The sequence below is a fragment of the Salvelinus fontinalis genome, chromosome 31 (genome assembly GCF_029448725.1).
Source record: "Salvelinus fontinalis isolate EN_2023a chromosome 31, ASM2944872v1, whole genome shotgun sequence".
In the NCBI taxonomy this organism is placed as follows: Eukaryota; Metazoa; Chordata; class Actinopteri; order Salmoniformes; family Salmonidae; genus Salvelinus; species Salvelinus fontinalis.
The window spans coordinates 11,024,772-11,045,125 of record NC_074695.1 but is presented as its reverse complement, the minus strand read 5'-3'; the positions used below and the strand labels follow the sequence as shown (position 1 = coordinate 11,045,125).

At 46.8% G+C, this 20,354-nt stretch overlaps 1 protein-coding gene across 12 annotated transcripts in view; it reads right to left on the bottom strand.

The window, feature by feature from the left end:
• Positions 1-2,230: 2,230 nt before the first annotated feature.
• The window catches only part of rerea (arginine-glutamic acid dipeptide (RE) repeats a), a 395,944-nt gene continuing 377,820 nt past the window's right edge, over positions 2,231-20,354 (bottom strand). For 9 of the 12 annotated variants that reach the window (XM_055891262.1, XM_055891263.1, XM_055891261.1 and 6 more), the window contains 7 exons: positions 19,986-20,099; positions 16,953-18,472; positions 14,760-14,970; positions 11,695-12,418; positions 7,720-7,890; positions 6,157-6,325; positions 2,231-5,427 (listed from right to left, as the gene is read on the bottom strand). In XM_055891262.1, the coding sequence (XP_055747237.1) occupies positions 5,394-5,427; positions 6,157-6,325; positions 7,720-7,890; positions 11,695-12,418; positions 14,760-14,970; positions 16,953-18,472; positions 19,986-20,099 (2,943 nt within the window). In that variant the 3' untranslated portion in view covers positions 2,231-5,393. Of the gene's footprint in view, positions 5,428-5,863; positions 5,930-6,156; positions 6,326-7,719; positions 7,891-11,694; positions 12,419-14,759; positions 14,971-16,952; positions 18,473-19,985; positions 20,100-20,354 lie in introns of all 12 variants that reach the window. The other 3 variants (XM_055891265.1, XM_055891266.1, XM_055891264.1) reach the window with 3 other exon arrangements.

The following is a 20,354-nucleotide window of genomic DNA, read 5'->3' as shown; positions in this document are numbered from 1 at the left end:
CCTCTTTTCCGGCTTTTCTTCACGCAAAAGGTGTGGCTCTGGGCCTGTTCCAGTGAAAGCAGGATATCCTTCTCGTCGGATGAGTAATCGCTTTTCTGATGTTCAGAAGTTATTTTTGGTCATAAGCAACTAATTATGTAAACAATAAATTAAAAAATATGTTTCACAAAACACAAAACAATAACAAAATAGCACAATTGGTTGGGAGAATGTAAAACATCTGCCATGTTCTTCGGCGCCATCTTTGAAGAAACTTTCATAGTTCTTAAAATTTTCTGTATTGACAGACCTTCATGGCTTGAAGTAATGATGGACTGTCATTTCTCTTTGTTTATTTGAGCTGTTCTTGCCATAATATGGACTTGGTCTTTTACCAAATAGGGCTATCTTCTTTATACCACCCCTACCTTGTCACAACACAACTGATTGGCTCAGATGCATTAAGGAGGAAAAAAACAAGGCACACCTGTTAATTTAAATGCATTCCAGGTGACTACCTCATGAAGCTGGTTGAGAGAATGCCAAGAGTGTGCAAAGCTGTCATCAAGGCAAAGTGTGGCTACTTTGAAGAATCTCAAACACAAAATATATTTTGTTGTTTATTAACACTTTTTTGGTTACTACATGATTCCATAGTTTTGATGTCTTCATTATTATTCTACAATGTAGAAAATTGTCCAAAATAAATTAAAACCCTTGAATGAGTAGGTGTTCTAAGACTTTTGACCGGTTGTGTAAATATTGCGAGACAGGCATGTTTAGATGACAAACAGGAAATTAGTATCATGGCCAGTACTCATAAAGCATCTCATAGTACTGATCTAGGACCAGTTTCACCTTTCAGATCATGATAAACAAAAAACGTGTCATTATATTATACTTCTGTTCTCATGTTCTCAACCTGTCAAACATGCATAATCTGAAATTACATGTCACCTGAACCTGTCAAACATGCATAATCTGAAATTACATGTCACCTGAACCTGTCAAACATGTATAATCTGAAGTGACATTTCCGTGCCTCTGTAATCTCCTTCTCCACCAGGATCCTTGACAACAAAGCACTTTAAGAATAGATGCCCAGCCGCAGGGCAGCCTGTCAGACCTACCCGCTGTAAGGACAGAACTAGAGATAACCTCCAACTCAACGAGCTAACAGTATGTAGCCACTAGCCTCCACGCTGCCACAGTGTGGCAGTCAGCAGGCTGCTGGGGCGTGAGGAAGGAGGGAGAGAAAAGACTGAGGATGAGGCTCTGTATCAACATCTTTTAGACGACACAGACAACAGCATCCTTTCAACATTGCTATTCATACCAATACTGTTTTCAGACCATATTTCTCTCTCTCTGTGTGTGTGTGTGTGTGTGTGTGTGCGCGCGCGCCCCCATGCCAGAGGGGTACACCACCAGATTATGGTGAGAAAGTGATTTGGGTTGACATTTTGTCACAGTCGTTCCATCGAAGAGGAGATTCAATAATTTATTCACCCAGCCAGCAGGGCTGCCACTCTTGAGCTCTCTCTGTTGTTTCCTTGTGTGTCTTGTGGGTAGGTGAGCCACTGAGCTAAACAACAGGCATCACCTCCTGACCAAGCAGCAGTTCTCACATGATCATGACAGCCTCGGGAGTAGAGGGATTTTAAGGAACAGGGCATAATTTCTAGCCTAGTGAATCCAGATTAAACGCTACTTCCAATTTTCTTTCTAAATAATAATTAACATAACTTTTAGTCTGGATTCACCAGGCTACATTATCTCTGGAGTAACATTCACCAGGCTACATTATCTCTGGAGTAACATTCAGTTTGGATTCACCAGGCTACATTATCTCCGGAGTAACATTCAGTCTGGATTCACCAGGCTACATTATCTCCGGGGAAACATTCAGTTTGGATTCACCAGGCTACATTATCTCCGGAGTAACATTCAGTTTGGATTCACCAGGCTACATTATCTCCGGAGTAACATTCAGTCTGGATTCACCAGGCTACATTATCTCCGGAGTAACATTCAGTCTGGATTCACCAGGCTACATTATCTCCGGAGGAGCAGTAGAGGAATGTCTTCTTCTCAAAATGACAGCAGTCGTCGTTGAAGTGCGCCGCCAGATTGCATTTTTAGTGTACATGTTGTGTCCACTAATGACGATAACATTTCCCAGCATGCACTACCAACAGCTACTGTTTTGAATAAATGTAAATAGTGTCTAAATGAAAACCAATAAGATGTCTTGAGGTGTAACTTAGTCGTTTATTTTAATTCCACACATTTTTCAAAAAAATTACAAAATACTCAAATGGAGAGAGAACACAGGACTCACTTTTTCTTATTATTTCTACTTTTTGTTTACATTGTCATGTCATCATCCCCATGGTGACTACTAATATATACAATATGCTTCAAGATACCAGTTATATATATAAATCTTAGCCGGTCAGAATGTGTAGACATTCTGCTATTGCTGCTTGGAAATGAGAAGATAAACCATTGACAACACCTAACATCCAAGGGTTTGGAGGAGAGGAGAGAACACTAAAAGGCAGGAAGAGGAGGGTGGTGTCAGAAAGAGGAGGGTGGTGTCAGAAAGAGGAGGGTGGTGTCAGATGGAAGAGGAGGGTGGTGTCAGAAAGAGGAGGGTGGTGTCAGAAAGAGGAGGGTGGTGTCAGAAAGAGGAGGGTGGTGTCAGAAAGAGGAGGGTGGTGTCAGAAAGAGGAGGGTGGTGTCAGAAAGAGGAGGGTGGTGTCAGAAAGAGGAGGGTGGTGTCAGATGGAAGAGGAGGGTGGTGTCAGATAGAAGAGGAGGGTGGTGTCAGATAGAAGAGGAGGGTGGTGTCAGATAGAAGAGGAGGGTGGTGGTGTCAGAAAGAGGAGGAGGGTGGTGTCAGATAGAGGAGGAGGGTGGTGGTGTCAGAAAGAGGAGGAGGGTGGTGTCAGAAAGAGGGTGTCAGAAAGAGGAGGGTGGTGTCAGAAAGAGGAGGGTGGTGTCTGAAAGAGGAGGAGGCAGCAGATGAAGAGGAGTACATGAGATGAGTGAATGTGCATTGAACAGACAGACAAACAGAGCACATGGACGGACCAGAGAGGAGTAGAAGTAACTCGACCATAGGCTAACATAGGATAGGTGAGAGCTACCAGCCAGTAGACCGGTATGACAGTCAGGTGAACTGAACAGAACAGTCAATGGCATGGCGTACAGTACACTCAACACCCCCGGCATTGAAGGGGAGGCCAGGAGAAGCTGTGCAGGCTGAGGGGACGGCTGACCAGCCAGCAGGGGAGAACAGCGAGAGCCTGGAGGCAATAGGACCACTGACATTACACCTCCACTTCCTAGAATCTGCTCCAAGTACTGGACCCACGTCCTCCCATGTAGCTAGGCCTGTTAGATAGAATCTGGACCCAGTACTGGGCCCACGTCCTCCCATGTAGCTAGGCCTGTTAGATAGAATCTGGACCCAGTACTGGACCCACGTCCTCCCATGTAGCTAGGCCTGTTAGATAGAATCTGGACCCAGTACTGGGCCCACGTCCTCCCATGTAGCTAGGCCTGTTGGATAGAATCTGGACCCACGTCCTCCCATGTAGCTAGGCCTGTTAGATAGAATCTGGACCCAGTACTGGACCCACGTCCTCCCATGTAGCTAGGCCTGTTAGATAGAATCTGGACCCAGTACTGGACCCACGTCCTCCCATGTAGCTAGTTAGTCACAGTGAATATGGCAGCACAGCACACAGTATATCAGGATCCCCTCATGGAGGAGAACCACTAGCCTGGTACCCTAGGAGTTGTCAAGACAGCACAAATATACCAGGCTAGAGAAGTCTTGCTGTAGCAGCCACACTTGGACAAATAGAGGAGTGAGGAAACCAGGGTTATCACCACCGTCACCACCCGCAGTTCCCTCTAGCACCCTTGTTCAAGTCCACTCACCCACAGTCAGATCAGAACACATGTTGGCGCCTCAGTGTAGCTTGAAGACACGAAGACAATTTTAAAACATTGTATAAGAAAATTGTAAAACAGGTTTTAAAAATCTGCCTATAAACTTTTAAATGTTTCTTAATTATGTTGACTCCATAGTCGAGTGTCAAAATCAATTAAAAGCACAGAGAAATTCTATCTAGTCTTCCACATAGAGTAGTAACCTAACATCCATAGAGTTGTAACTGAGGGATTCTATCTAGTCTTCCTTGGAGTGCAATAGATGATATCTGCATCAGGGTATTGTACACTACAGGGCAGGGCAGGGCAGGGCAGGACAGGGCAGGACAGGGCAGGGCAGGGCAGGGCAGGACAGGGCAGGACAGGGCAGGACAGGACAGGGCAGGGCAGGACAGGGCAGGGCAGGACAGGGCAGGGCAGGGCAGGACAGGGCAGGGCAGGGCAGGGCAGCACAGGGCAGGGCAGGGCAGGACAGGGCAGGGCAGGGCAGGGCAGGGCAGGGCAGGGCAGCACAGGGCAGGACAGGGCAGGATAGGGCAGGACAGGGGGATATGCTGATCCATAGATGACTTGGTGACTGAGATATAGTCAGTCCTCTTCAAGGGTCTCAAATCATTAACTCAACGCAGTAAGTTCAGGCATTCTGTCTGACAATATGGTGCTTGTCAAGAGGTGTATAATGAAAGGAGGTGGATGGGACAGTCTTGTGTAGGTGAGAGTCTGGGACTATACGGCTCTCTGAGGTACCCCCACACAACAGGACTGGAACCATCGCTGTACCCTTTGGCTGTTCTAGTAATGCTATGTTGCCCCCTCCCCCGTTAAAACAAGGCATAATGCTTCAGAACACAATAACATATTGGAGGTTTATAAATGACTTGGTTCTGAGACCACACCTAGTAACAATTATAATAATAATAATTATATGTATATATATATACTATTTACAGACTCAAAAAAATGCCATGCTGCAGCTTTTCGTTCAAATTATGAAAACCTCCAATAATGTATTAAAATAACAATAGCACTTAGTTTTTGAATCTTTCCGTGGATATAATGTCTGGAACTCTCTTTTCCGGTCTTGTTTCCTTTCCGTCGACTAGCACAGTGAACGTGTGCTACCTACAAACACGTTGTGGAAGCTTTAGAGGAGTATTCATGCAGGGAAGTCACAATCAGTCTTGAAGTCGGTGCCACTACTAGACGGCTGCAGTTACACCAAACAACGTCTCTCAATGTCCTTAACGAAAAGAAAAAATAGACATGGAAGGAAAACAGACAACAGAAAAATCCTCCTCTTTTTTTTTTCTTCTTCAGTTTTTTTTGTTGTTCTTCGTAACGGGAAATGTTTTGGGAGGAGCGGAGGTCGAGTTCCTCTGACTGACCGACTGCTTTGTAACTACTTCCTGTTCCTGTGTCCTAGGCAACTTCCTGCGTCCCCATTTGGTCGGTTACAGTTGCTTGTCGCTTTCCTTCTTCAGCCGGCTAAAACACAAAGGAACAAACACACGTCAGCATCACCACGGTGACGTATAACAATATATCAGAATGTTCCGGCATCACTACCAAGATTTATACACACACACTGGTATTGTATTACAAGTTGGTCACAAGCTGGAGAATCTGGAACAAAGCTGCAGAAATCCTTGTACAAGCGTGCATTTAAACAATTTTAGAATTCACCACATCAGTAAAATTGCAAAGAAAAGTAATATGTTAAATTTGGATAATGGTCTGTATAATTTGTCCAATGCGAAACATAAAATGTTAATACAGACTTGCTCCACAGCCCCATATACAACAGTGACTACATTCAGTCTCTCTCTCTCTCTCTCTCTCTCTCTATATATATAGACCCTATAGGCTCACACTCTGAAAATGCAAAGTGCAGAGTAACTTCTTAAGGTAAAACATCACTTGCCATCAGGTTTTTCTGTAAAAGGAGTCCATTTCTGGAACTCGAGATCACTTGAATCGTCTGCATGATCTTACAGAAATCACACAAATGAAAATCTTTTTAAATTAGCAACAGGAATTTATAACCACAGAAGAACCATTTTATATTATGTTGAATATTTGTCCTGTAAATCTAATTTAATGTAATTATTATTATTTTAAAGTCCATCTAAGGACTGCTGCTGTCTAGAGTAGTCTTTAAAGTGTGTGTGTTGAAGTGTGTGTGTGTAAATGGTTAAGTGGGTGTGTCTCTCTGACCTGTAATAGTCCTCTTGTCCAGGAAGTGGGCCACCGTGCATGTGGTGATGTCCATGCAGCCACTGCTGTTCCATAGCTAGCCGCTGCAGCTCTGCAGACTGGGCATGCATGGCCTGGAGCTGGTGGGCTGCAGACATCTGGGGAGGAAGGTCCCGGGCGTACGGAGTACCTGGAGATACAAACGCAACAGGATCAGGCCATGGGATTGACTGCCAATAGAGATGCCACTGGTGGATAAATCCCGTGTCACACTATAGAGTCGACCCAGACTAAACTGCTCTGACTCCGATACACCACATTACCAAAAGTATGTGGACACCTGCTCGTCGAACATCTCATTCCAAAATCATGGTCATTAATATGGAGTTGGTCCCCCCTTTGCTGCTATAACAGCCTCCACTCCTCTGGGAAGGTTTTCCACTAGATGTTGGAACATTGTAGCTATAACAGCCTCCACTCTTCTGGGAAGGTTTTCCACTAGATGTTGGAACATTGTAGCTATAACAGCCTCCACTCCTCTGGGAAGGCTTTCCACTAGATGTTGGAACGTTGCTGCTATAACAGCCTCTAGTTTTCTGGGAAGGCTTTCCACTAGATGTTGGAACATTGCTGCTATAACAGCCTCCACTCCTCTGGGAAGGCTTTCCACTAGATGTTGGAACATTGCTGCTATAACAGCCTCCCTCTTCTGGGAAGGCTTTCCACTAGATGTTGGAACATTGCTGCTATAACAGCCTCCACTCTTCTGGGAAGGCTTTACACTAGATGTTGGAACATTGCTGCTATAACAGCCTCCATTCTTCTGGGAAGGCTTTCCACTAGATGTGGGAACATTACTGCTATAACAGCCTCCACTCTTCTGGGAAGGTTTTTCACTAGATGTTGGAACATTGCTGCGGGGACTTGCTTCCATTCAGCCACAGTGAGGTCTGGTGTTGGAGCGTGATCCATCACTCCAGAGCAGGCGTTTCTTAGACCACTTCATGAAGCTCCCGACAAAACAGTTATTGTGCTGACGTTGCTTCCAGAGGCAGTTTGGAACTCGGTAGTGATTGTTGCAACCGACAGACAGACAATTTTTTTTACACGCTTCACCAGTCCCCGGTCCCGTTCGGTGAGCTTGTGTGGCCTACCACTTCGCAGCTGAGCCGTTGTTGCTCCTAGACGGTTCCATTTCACAACAACAGCACTTACAGTTGACCAAGGCAGCTCTAGCAGGGCAGAAATTTGACAAACTGACTTGTTAGAAAGGTAGCATCCTATGACGGTGCCACGTTGAAAGTCACTGAGCTCTTCAGTAAGGCCGTTATACTGCCAATGTTTGTCTATGGAGATTGCATGGCTGTGTGTTCGATTTTATACGCCTGTCAGCAACAGGTGTGACTGAAAGAGTTTGAAGGGGTGTCCACATACTTTTATAGCTATAATGTATTTTCTTTTGACATGGTCCTTTTCAGCCCTATTCTAACAACTATGATTTGTATGATGAATCCAGCTCAGTACAGCTCGGCTCAGTACGGGGAAAATAAGATCTGACATTGATATGCTCTAGATTGTTCTTACCGAAGACCGGGTGTCGCAGCATCTCATGTTCGTGTGGGTTCTGTCCCAGGAGGGGGTTGGGGATTGCGCCGGGCGGGTAGGGAAAGCGGGCGAGATGCGGGCCTCCTGCCAGGGGGTCTACGAGGGGGTGCCCCCCCGAACCTGGAGGGCACACAAGACATTCACCACCGCCTGCACAGAGTCAGAACACCACATGGTCAGGGTACACTTATACATACAGTTTATCATGATACATCCTAATACACTGAAATACAGTACATACAGTTTATCATGATACAATACAGTCACTACATGACACAGCAGTAACCTGACACCCAGATAGTAGTAGTAACCTGACACCCAGATAGTAGCAGTAACCTGACACCCAGACAGTAGTAGTAACCTGACACCCAGATAGTAGTAACCTGACACCTAGATAGCAGTAACCTGACACCTAGATAGTAGTAGTAACCTGACACCCAGACAGTAGTAGTAACCTGACACCCAGATAGTAGTAGTAGTAACCTGACACCCAGATAGTAGTAACCTGACACCCAGACAGTAGTAGTAACCTGACACCCAGATAGTAGCAGTAACCTGACACCTAGATAGCAGTAACCTGACACCTAGATAGTAGCAGTAACCTGACACCCAGATAGTAGTAACCTGACACCTAGATAGTAGTAGTAACCTGACACCTAGATAGTAGTAACCTGACACCTAGATAGTAGTAGTAACCTGACACCTAGATAGCAGTAACCTGACACCTAGATAGTAGTAGTAACCTGACACCCAGATAGTAGCAGTAACCTGACACCCAGATAGCAGTAACCTGACACCTAGATAGCAGTAACCTGACACCCAGATAGTAGTAGTAACCTGACACCCAGATAGTAGCAGTAACCTGACACCCAGATAGTAGCAGTAACCTGACACCCAGATAGTAGTAGTAACCTGACACCCAGATAGTAGTAACCTGACACCTAGATAGTAGTAGTAACCTGACACCCAGATAGTAGTAGTAACCTGACACCCAGATAGTAGCAGTAACCTGACACCCAGACAGTAGTAGTAACCTGACACCTAGATAGTAGCAGTAACCTGACACCCAGATAGTAGTAGTAACCTGACACCCAGATAGTAGTAGTAACCTGACACCCAGATAGTAGTAGTAACCTGACACCCAGATAGTAGTAGTAACCTAACACCCAGATAGTAGTAGTAACCTGACACCCAGATAGTAGTAGTAACCTGACACCCAGATAGTAGTAGTAACCTGACACCCAGATAGTAGTAACCTGACACTCAGATAGTAGTAGTAACCTGACACCTAGATAGTAGCAGTAACCTGACACCTAGATAGTAGCAGTAACCTGACACCCAGATAGTAGTAGTAACCTGACACCCAGATAGTAGTAACCTGACACCTAGATAGCAGTAACCTGACACCCAGATAGTAGCAGTAACCTGACACCCAGATAGTAGTAGTAACCTGACACCCAGATAGTAGTAGTAACCTGACACCCAGATAGTAGTAGTAACCTGACACCCAGATAGTAGTAGTAACCTGACACCCAGATAGTAGCAGTAACCTGACACCTAGATAGTAGCAGTAACCTGACACCCAGATAGTAGTAGTAACCTGACACCCAGATAGTAGCAGTAACCTGACACCCAGATAGTAGCAGTAACCTGACACCCAGATAGTAGCAGTAACCTGACACCCAGATAGTAGTAGTAACCTGACACCCAGATAGTAGTAGTAACCTGACACCCAGATAGTAGCAGTAACCTGACACCCAGATAGTAGTAGTAACCTGACACCCAGATAGTAGTAGTAACCTGACACCCAGATAGTAGTAACCTGACACTCAGATAGTAGTAGTAACCTGACACCCAGATAGTAGTAGTAACCTGACACCCAGATAGTAGTAACCTGACACTCAGATAGTAGTAGTAACCTGACACCCAGATAGTAGTAACCTGACACCTAGATAGCAGTAACCTGACACCCAGATAGTAGCAGTAACCTGACACCCAGATAGTAGCAGTAACCTGACACCCAGATAGTAGTAGTAACCTGACACCCAGATAGTAGTAGTAACCTGACACCCAGATAGTAGTAGTAACCTGACACCCAGATAGTAGTAGTAACCTGACACCCAGATAGTAGCAGTAACCTGACACCTAGATAGTAGCAGTAACCTGACACCCAGATAGTAGTAGTAACCTGACACCCAGATAGTAGTAGTAACCTGACACCCAGATAGTAGTAGTAACCTGACACCCAGATAGTAGTAGTAACCTAACACCCAGATAGTAGTAGTAACCTGACACCCAGATAGTAGTAGTAACCTGACACCCAGATAGTAGTAGTAACCTGACACCCAGATAGTAGTAACCTGACACTCAGATAGTAGTAGTAACCTGACACCTAGATAGTAGCAGTAACCTGACACCTAGATAGTAGCAGTAACCTGACACCCAGATAGTAGTAGTAACCTGACACCCAGATAGTAGTAACCTGACACCTAGATAGCAGTAACCTGATACCCAGATAGTAGCAGTAACCTGACACCCAGATAGTAGTAGTAACCTGACACCCAGATAGTAGTAGTAACCTGACACCCAGATAGTAGTAGTAACCTGACACCCAGATAGTAGTAGTAACCTGACACCCAGATAGTAGTAACCTGACACCTAGATAGCAGTAACCTGACACTCAGATAGTAGTAGTAACCTGACACCCAGATAGTAGTAGTAACCTGACACCCAGATAGCAGTAACCTGACACCCAGATAGTAGTAGTAACCTGACACCCAGATAGTAGTAGTAACCTGACACCCAGATAGTAGTAGTAACCTGACACCCAGATAGTAGTAGTAACCTGACACCCAGATAGTAGCAGTAACCTGACACCTAGATAGTAGTAGTAACCTGAAACCCAGATAGTAGCAGTAACCTGACACCTAGATAGTAGCAGTAACCTGACACCCAGATAGTAGCAGTAACCTGACACCCAGATAGTAGCAGTAACCTGACACCCAGATAGTAGCAGTAACCTGACACCCAGATAGTAGCAGTAACCTGACACCCAGATAGTAGCAGTAACCTGACACCCAGATAGTAGTAGTAACCTGACACCCAGATAGTAGCAGTAACCTGACACCCAGATAGTAGCAGTAACCTGACACCCAGATAGTAGCAGTAACCTGACACCTAGATAGTAGCAGTAACCTGACACCCAGATAGTAGCAGTAACCTGACACCTAGATAGTAGCAGTAACCTGACACCCAGACAGTAGTAACTATCCAGTCTATTCGTGTCTCTGAATGTCCTTGAGTGGCCCAGACAGAGCCTGGACTTGAACCCGGTCTAACATCTCTGGAGACACCTGAAATTAGCTCCCCATCCAACCTGACACCGCTTGAGAGGATCTGCAAAGAAGAATGGGAGAAACTCCCCAAATACACGTGTGCCAAGCTTGTAGTGTCATACCCAAGAAGACTTGAGGCTGTAATCGCTGCTTCAACAAAGTACTGAATAAAGGGTCTGAATATGTCATTAAAAAAATGATCCAAAATCCATTTTAGAATAAGGCTGTAACATAACAGAATGTGGAAAAATTGAAGGGGCCTGAATACTTTCCAAATGCACTGTATATATATATGTATGTATATATATGTATGTATATATATATATATATATATATATTATAACGGCATGCTACAGCTGCTAGGGATCCACAGATCATTAGAGGATACAGTCATCAAGGCATACCAAATACAAAGGACAATCAACTGGGCTAGCAACAAAGTCATTAAGAAAATAGCTATTGAAAATTAGATATATATTGCCATATTTGCTTACAGTATTGTTTTAAAATCAGAAAATAAGTGATGCTGAAGCTGTGATATAAATGCTTCACTAGAAGGTGGCAAATAAACTTGATCTTGATCTAGTAACAAACGTTTCTGTATGGCCAGGCGTGTCACCTTGGTGCAGGGAGTCTTGCTGGTGGAGGTGCAGGTGTGAGTGGATGTGGGAGTGCTGGTGGTGATGAGGCGTGATGTTGAACATCTGAAGCCTGGCGATAGGGTCGTTGGCCACCGCCGCCATCCTCTCGGCGTGCAGCCTCTCCGCCGCCAGCCGCTCCGGGTAGCTCATGTCTGGTCTGAGCTGGGGTCCCGCGGCCAACGCCAAACGCTCTCTCTCCAGGGGGTTGAGACCCGGGTGGAAGGAGGCGAAGGGGTGCGGTCCCGCCATGGAAGGTAAGGAGATGGCGCCGTGTCGGGCGAAGTGCTCCATGGGGTTAGCCGAGGGGTGCATGCCTTCTAGTTCCGGGGGTTTGTGTTCGAACCCAGGCTTCATCCTCTCTCTCAGCTCCCTCTCCCTCATCTCTCTCTCCCTCATCTCCCGCTCTCGCAGCTCACGCTCCCGCATGCCCGGGTCGGCGTTGTAGAGGCCAGGCATGTGATAGGCCATCAGGGGGTCGTTGGGGTTGAGGGAGACGAAGAAGGGGTGGTTCCTATTGGTCGGGGACATGACATGGGGGCGGGCGTACTCGCTGAGGGTGCGCAGGGCGGGCGTGTCGGGCCCGATGTAAGGGGGCACTGCAGCGATGGAGGTAGGGGGGCCGTCGAAGGGAGGACGCATGTGGGCGGAGCCACCCATCTGGGGGTCACCCATACGGCCGTCGTGACACGAACTGGAGGCTTTCTGGAACAAATAGATATGTACAGAGGTTACACACACACACTGGGAGGCTATAACGTGTAAGAATGATATAGGTTGTAAGGAGGTTGTAACAGGTTGTAAGGTGGTTATAATAGGTTATGAGGAGGTTGTAACAGGTTATGAGGAGGTTATAACAGGTTATGAGGAGGTTATAACAGGTTGTAACCGGTTATGAGGAGGTTATAACAGGTTGTAACCGGTTATGAGGAGGTTATAACAGGTTATGAGGAGGTTATAACAGGTTGTAACAGGTTATGAGGAGGTTGTAACAGGTTATGAGGAGGTTGTAACAGGTTATGAGGAGGTTGTAACAGGCTGTAACAGGTTATGAGGAGGTTGTAACAGGTTGTAAGGTGGTTATAATAGCTTGTAAAACATTATAAGGAGGTTACAATATGTTGTAAGCTTGGAACAGGTTCTAAGGAGGTTATACTAGGTTGCAACAGGTTCTAAGGAGGTTATACTAGGTTGGAACAGGTTCTAAGGAGGTTATACTAGGTTGGAACAGGTTCTAAGGAGGTTGGAACAGTTTGTAAGGAAAAGGTTATACAAATGTGACTCGTTTCAGGAAACTGGGTGTATATCGCGTGTCACTACTTCACAGGAGAGTCATTTGGACGTAAACATTATATTTGATCAAAATTCATTTTTTGGAACATGTGAACTTTCATGAGCCTTAATAACATAACCTGTATGCCATCTGTAAATACGAATAATATTGTTAAATTAGGAGCCTAGATGGTTTATTGAGAGCAAACTTCCTGCTTGTCATGATTGGCTGAGATAATGAGTGGGCTGGACATGCCGAGAGATGAGTTCGGATTGGTCTGCCATGTAGCAGGCTTCTGTTTATAATATGAGCTGGTCAGTATGTGTAGGTAATCCTTTCTAAAGCAGATATTTATAAAGATATCATGTAGTAGAACTGCATCAGTGTTGCTCTCCACTTTCTGGAAGACCCAGTTTTGAAATCAGTGGAAGTATTAGAGTATACGATCGCTAAGGAGATGAAGAGAATTCTGCCGTTTGATTGCAAATATGCAGACGGAGTCAAAAAGAGACCACACAGAAGGCTGTTGTATAAAACAGCTGTCTCATGGATTACATCTTCAAACTAAAGGCAACCATGGCATCTGTGTCAGAGGGAGAAGCTTCCATCCATGTATACGGGTAAGAGACTCTAGCTAGCTACATTTTCAGATATTGCACGTTTCTAATTTTGTCAAAAAGTCATTTTAATTTCAAGTTAAAGTGTACTGCTAGCTAGCTAACGTGACATGTATGATCTGTGTAGTAATATAATTTGTAAATCAGAACCATTTGCATTGCTAGTTATAGCCTAATGTTAGCTAGCTAACGTGTCATGTATGATCTGTGTAGTAATATAATTTGTATCTCAGAACCATTTGCATTGCTAGTTATAGCCTAATGTTAGCTAGCTAACATTGAACCAGGTTGGTTAGCTACCTTCAGATTCATGCAGGGTAGTAACGTTATGAGTTGGGATTACGGTTCATTGTTTAGCTAGCTGCTAGCTGCTAGCTACATGTCTAAACAAAAGACTCCACTATGCAAGTAACTATTTCAATAGAATGTTCATGATGTCACTGCAACAACTGTTGATAGACGTAGCTGGTAAATTCTCTCTGGCTATCTACTCCGATTTCAGAGCACTCGTCTGTGTGCCAGAGCGCAGAATAACGGACAAATTTACGAACGCTCAACACCTGTTGAAGATGGCCGGTGTCAGTAAACGTGCACTCTGAACGCTTTGAGAGCGAAGCGCTCTGAATTTACGAGCGGTCAATCTGACAACGCTCTGAGTTTACGAACGCCCAGAGCACACTCTGGCACTCCAGATTAAATTTACGAATACACCTGTAGTATAAACCAGCCTTTAGTCTTGAAATCTTTGGTTGTTTAGTACATGGCCTCACATGTGAATCCTTAAAGAGATGGGTGGGGCTAAAGCTTAAGATGGTGTGAACGATGCTGAATGGGTGTAGACAAAGAAGAGCTCTCCAGGAGGTACCAAAACATTCAAGGGCCATTTTCTCGAAAGTGAGGTTACAAGTTCATCAACTTCAAAGCAGAATTACTTTCCGATTGTTCCTCAACTGCAGTGTATGATATACCATTTTCTAGCTCTGAGTCTCTACTTTTATCCAATGTAAAAAGCACAAATTCAAATGTGGACCTAATCTAGCTGGTTGGTCACAAATACTCTAGTGGGAATGAGAAACATATAGGAGGTTTTAGAACAAAATGTGGTTTCAATTCCCAGCGTGAAGTTGAGAGACAAAATTACACCAAAACCCCTCACCACAGCTCTCTCCTGTTCCTTCTCTCTTTCCCGTTCCCTCTCTCGTTCCTTCTCCCTCTCCTTGTCCTCCCGGGCTTTCTGCTCGGCCTCCCTCTTAACCCGCTCCAGTGCTTCTTCTCTCTTCTTGGCCAGTTTAGAAGCAGCCAGAGGAGTAAAATAGAAGTCTGTCCTAGCACACGTGTTGTAGCCACGGTCCAGATGCTTGTAGAACCTAGGAGACACACAAAGGAAAACAACATTCATATTTTGTAAAGAAGCACTGTTTGGCTAACAAATACTTAAAGGAAATACACATTAATATATAATAAGGATGTAGTTTGGCTAACAATACTTTAATAGAAAGACACAATTAAATATTCCAGGAGTCACAGCTGGCTAACATCACAGTTCTCAAAAGACTCATACGACTTGTATGTCATTAACATTCTACTTGAACATCTTGTCTTAAAATCTGTAAATCATGAATGATAAAAAAAAACGAAAAAATACATTAGCATAGAAAATGTGCTAAATGCATCAAAATGGCAAGCATCTTCAACAGACATGGGATGTAGTTTAATATCTGATTAGAAACAAAGATCCTGTCTACCTCTTACCAGATCCCGCCTACCTCCATTAACAGATCCCGCCTACCTCCATTAACAGATCCCGCCTACCTCCATTAACAGATCCTGCCTACCTCCATTAACAGATCCTGCCTACCTCTTACCAGATCCTGCCTACCTCTTACCAGATCCTGCCTACCTCCATTAACAGATCCCGCCTACCTCTTACCAGATCCTGCCTACCTCTTACCAGATCCTGCCTACCTCCATTAACAGATCCCGTCTACCTCCATTAACAGATCCCGTCTACCTCCATTAACAGATCCTGCCTACCTCCATTAACAGATCCCGCCTACCTCCATTAACAGATCCTGCCTACCTCTTACCAGATCCTGCCTACCTCTTACCAGATCCTGCCTACCTCCATTAACAGATCCCGCCTACCTCTTACCAGATCCTGCCTACCTCTTACCAGATCCTGCCTACCTCCATTAACAGATCCTGCCTACCTCCATTAACAGATCCCGCCTACCTCCATTAACAGATCCCGCCTACCTCCATTAACAGATCCTGCCTACCTCCATTAACAGATCCTGCCTACCTCCATTAACAGATCCCGTCTACCTCCATTAACAGATCCCGTCTACCTCCATTAACAGATCCCGCCTACCTCCATTAACAGATCCCGTCTACCTCCATTAACAGATCCCGCCTACCTCCATTAACAGATCCCGTCTACCTCCATTAACAGATCCCGCCTACCTCCATTAACAGATCCCGCCTACCTCCATTAACAGATCCCGTCTACCTCCATTAACAGATCCCGCCTACCTCCATTAACAGATCCCGCCTACCTCCATTAACAGATCCCGCCTACCTCCATTAACAGATCCTGCCTACCTCCATTAACAGATCCCGCCTACCTCCATTAACAGATCCTGCCTACCTCCATTAACAGATCCCGCCTACCTCCATTAACAGATCCCGCCTACCTCCATTAACAGATCCCGCCTACCTCCATTAACAGATCCCGCCTACCTCCATTAACAGATCCCGCCTACCTCCATTAACAGATCCCGTCTACCTCCATTAACAGATCCCGTCTACCTCCATTAACAGATCCCGTCTACCTCCATTAACAGATCCCGCCTACCTCCATTAACAGATCCCGTCTACCTCCATTAAACGATCCTGCCTACCTCAATTAAACGATCCTGCCTACCTCCATTAAACGATCCTGCCTACCTCCATTAACAGATCCTGCCTACCTCCATTAACAGATCCTACCTCCATTAACAGATCCTACCTCCATTAACAGATCCCGCCTACTTCCATTAACAGATCCTGCCTACCTCTTACCAGATCCTGCCTACCTCCATTAACAGATCCCGTCTACCTCCATTAACAGATCCCGCCTTCCTCCATTAACAGATCCCGCCTACCTCCATTAACAGATCCCGCCTACCTCCATTAACAGATCCTGCCTACCTCCATTAACAGATCCTGCCTACCTCCATTAACAGATCCTGTCTACCTCCATTAACAGATCCTGCCTACTTCTAACAGAGCCACTGAAGCACAACAGGTAGTCACATTCAAATAGCCAATTGTGTGTGTGTATTCTGACAGTGTGTGGGTGCGGTCATACCGTGCTGATTGGCTAGCATGGCTGGGCGTGTTGACGATGGTAGGTTCGGGGGAGGGGCTCCGTGGAGGGGGCGGAGGGCTCTCGGGCTCCTCTGATTCGTCGAGAGGTTCCTCCTTGATGTGTACAGGTGGGAGGGCGGGACCTGGGCAGGCGGAGCCGACGGAGGCTGGGAGGGGCATGGAGATGGAGGAAGAGGGGGGCTGGAGGCCTGGTGGTAGAGAGGAGGATGAGGAGGGGGGAGGACAGCTAGAGGAGGAGAGGGGCAGGACAGGGGCGAAGGGGTGAGGAGGGAACGGGGACTGTTGGGATGTGTTAGGGTGGGAGGATGGTGATGGTCCGGACTGGGGTAGAGGAGGAGGAGGGTGGTGCTGGCTGCCTCGCTCTCTCTCTGAAATGGGGAGATTCTGGGACTGGGTGAGGACAGGGGGCTGGGCTGGTGGAGGCTGGAGCTGCTGGCCTGGGCCCTGGGGCATGAGCTGGAGGGGAGGAGGGTGGGCAGGAGGAGGGTGGTGGGTGGACAGGGAGGAGAGGGGCTTGAGGGCGGGTGGAGGGGGCAGGTTGGAGGGCATCTGGGGGAAGGGGGGCGCTGAGAGGTGTGGAGGCCCGTGTTTGTGAGACTGAGGGTCGCGGTTGGGCATGTGGGGGATGGGGGTGGTCGGAGGGGGCTTGATGTGGGGCATGGACATGGAAGGGGCGGGGGGTAGGGGCTGCTCGCGGGGCGGCTGATTGGACGAGCCACCCTGGGACGACGATGATTGGCTGGGGGGCGTGTGGGCCCTGTGAGACGGCTGCAGCGATTGACTGAGAGGGAGCGGGGAGGGCGGGACCTGAGACTGGGGGCCCAATGGGAAGCTTTGAGGGGGCAGGGAGTGGGGGTGGGGCAGGTGAGAGGGGCCAGTTTGGAGTGGGTGGGGCATGGATGATGGGTGGGGCAGTGGGCCGTGGAACGTGCTTGGTAGCGACTGGGTGGAGCCTGGCGGTCCTGGGGGTGGAGCCTGAGACATCCCCTGCTGTGGAGAATGAGGCAAGGGGGAGGGCCGCCTCTGGGGGTGGAGCGACGCCCCCGATTGGATGAGAGAGAGGGGGCCGGCCTGTTGGGGCATTGGAGGCGGTAGAGGCAGTGGAAGAGAAGTGGGGGGTGCGGAGGAGGGTGGGACCTGGGGGACCAGTGAGGGGGCTGAGGAGGACGTGGAAGGTAATGGAGGGGTGGTGGAGCGACCACCGAAGGTCCCTGGCTGACAGGACTGGGTAACCAGAGGGTGCTGCGACTGCACCTCTCTCACCCTCTCCCTCTCCCTCTCTCTCTCTTGTCTCTGCAGTAAGAGCAGCTGTTGCTGGGCGGAGGAGTCCGAGTCACTCTCCCCGTCTCGGGGGCTGGGGATGGAGGGCGAGGAGCTGCGGTTGTCCTGGTCAATGTCTTTAGCGTCACTGCTACACTCCTCGTTGACGCTATGCCCGTCAGAGCTCTCGCCTTCGCCCTCTCCCTCGCATTCTGACGGCGAGTCGGACCGACCCAGCTCCTGTGGAACAGGGAAGAGAGCAGTGAATTCCATACCACAATGATTGTCATCATCAACACATCTCCTTACACAGGAAGAGAACAAGAAGGCTTGGTATAAGCACTGTAATAACATATAGGGCCCGTATCTAAAGCATATAGAGTGCTGATCTAGGATCAGGTCCTCCTGTTCATTTCGTTTTGTGCATACAGGCCCTGGCCTTTTAGTCATTTCAATACTGCAGCCCTACCCCAGACAATAGACACTATTCCTCAACACAGCCCAACCCCAGACATTAGACACTATTCCAGAATACAGCCCAACCCCAGACATTACACACTATTCCAGAATACAGCCCAACCCCAGACATTAGACACTATTCCAGAATACAGCCCAACCCCAGACATTAGACACTATTCCCGAATACAGCCCAACCCCAGACATTAGACACTATTCCAGAATACAGCCCAACCCCAGACATTAGACACTATTCCTCAACACAGCCCAACTCCAGACATTAGACACTATTCCAGAATACAGCCCAACCCCAGACAGTAGACAGTATTCCTCAATACAGCCCAACCCCAGACAGTAGACAGTATTCCTCAACACAGCCCAACCCCAGACAGTAGACACTATTCCAGAATACAGCCCAACCCCAGACATTAGACACTATTCCAGAATACAGCCCAACTCCAGACATTAGACACTATTCCAGAATACAGCCCAACCCCAGACATTAGACACTATTCCAGAATACAGCCCAACCCCAGACACTATTCCAGAATACAGCCCAACTCCAGACACTATTCCTCAACACAGCCCAACCCCAGACAGTAGACACTATTCCAGAATACAGCCCAACCCCAGACAGTAGACACTATTCCAGAACACAGCCCAACCCCAGACAGTAGACACTATTCCAGAATACAGCCCAACCCCAGACATTAGACACTATTCCAGAATACATCCCAACCCCAGACGTTAGACACTATTCCTCAACACAGCCCAACTCCAGACATTAGACACTATTCCTCAACACAGCCCAACCCCAGACATTAGACACTATTCCAGAATACAGCCCAATCCCAGACGTTAGACACTATTCCAGAATACAGCCCAACCCCAGACAGTAGACACTATTCCAGAATACAGCCCAACCCCAGACAGTAGACACTATTCCAGAATACAGCCCAACCCCAGACAGTAGACACTATTCCAGAATACAGCCCAACTCCAGACATTAGACACTATTCCAGAATACAGCCCAACCCCAGACAGTAGACACTATTCCAGAATACAGCCCAACCCCAGACAGTAGACACTATTCCAGAATACAGCCCAACCCCAGACAGTAGACACTATTCCAGAATACAGCCCAACCCCAGACATTAGACACTATTCCAGAATACAGCCCAACCCCAGACAGTAGACACTATTACAGAATACAGCCCAATCCCAGACGTTAGACACTATTCCTCAACACACACAGCTACCTAACAGACACTGGTATGAGATGTACTACTTAAGTCACCTGGGTCTTGGACTTTTTGGCGGTTGTCCTGCTGTCTGTGTCCTCGGTGTCTGAGGCTCCTCCCTTCTCTCTCTGGCGTTTGACACTCTTCATAGGAGACTCCTCCTTAATCTTCTGACGACAATCCATCAATCAATCAATCCATCATATCATACTATTATTGTAATTTCCCAATCAGGCTTTCATACATATTCACCTGGTAGAGAATCTGAATGCTAAGGACCTAAACACTAATGTGCCTGTGTGTGAGTCAATAAGTGTGTGTGTGTGTGTGTACAGTTGAAGTCGGAGGTTTACATACACCTTAGCCAAATACATTTAAAACTCAGTTTTTCACAATTCCTGACCTTTAATCGAAGTAAATATTCC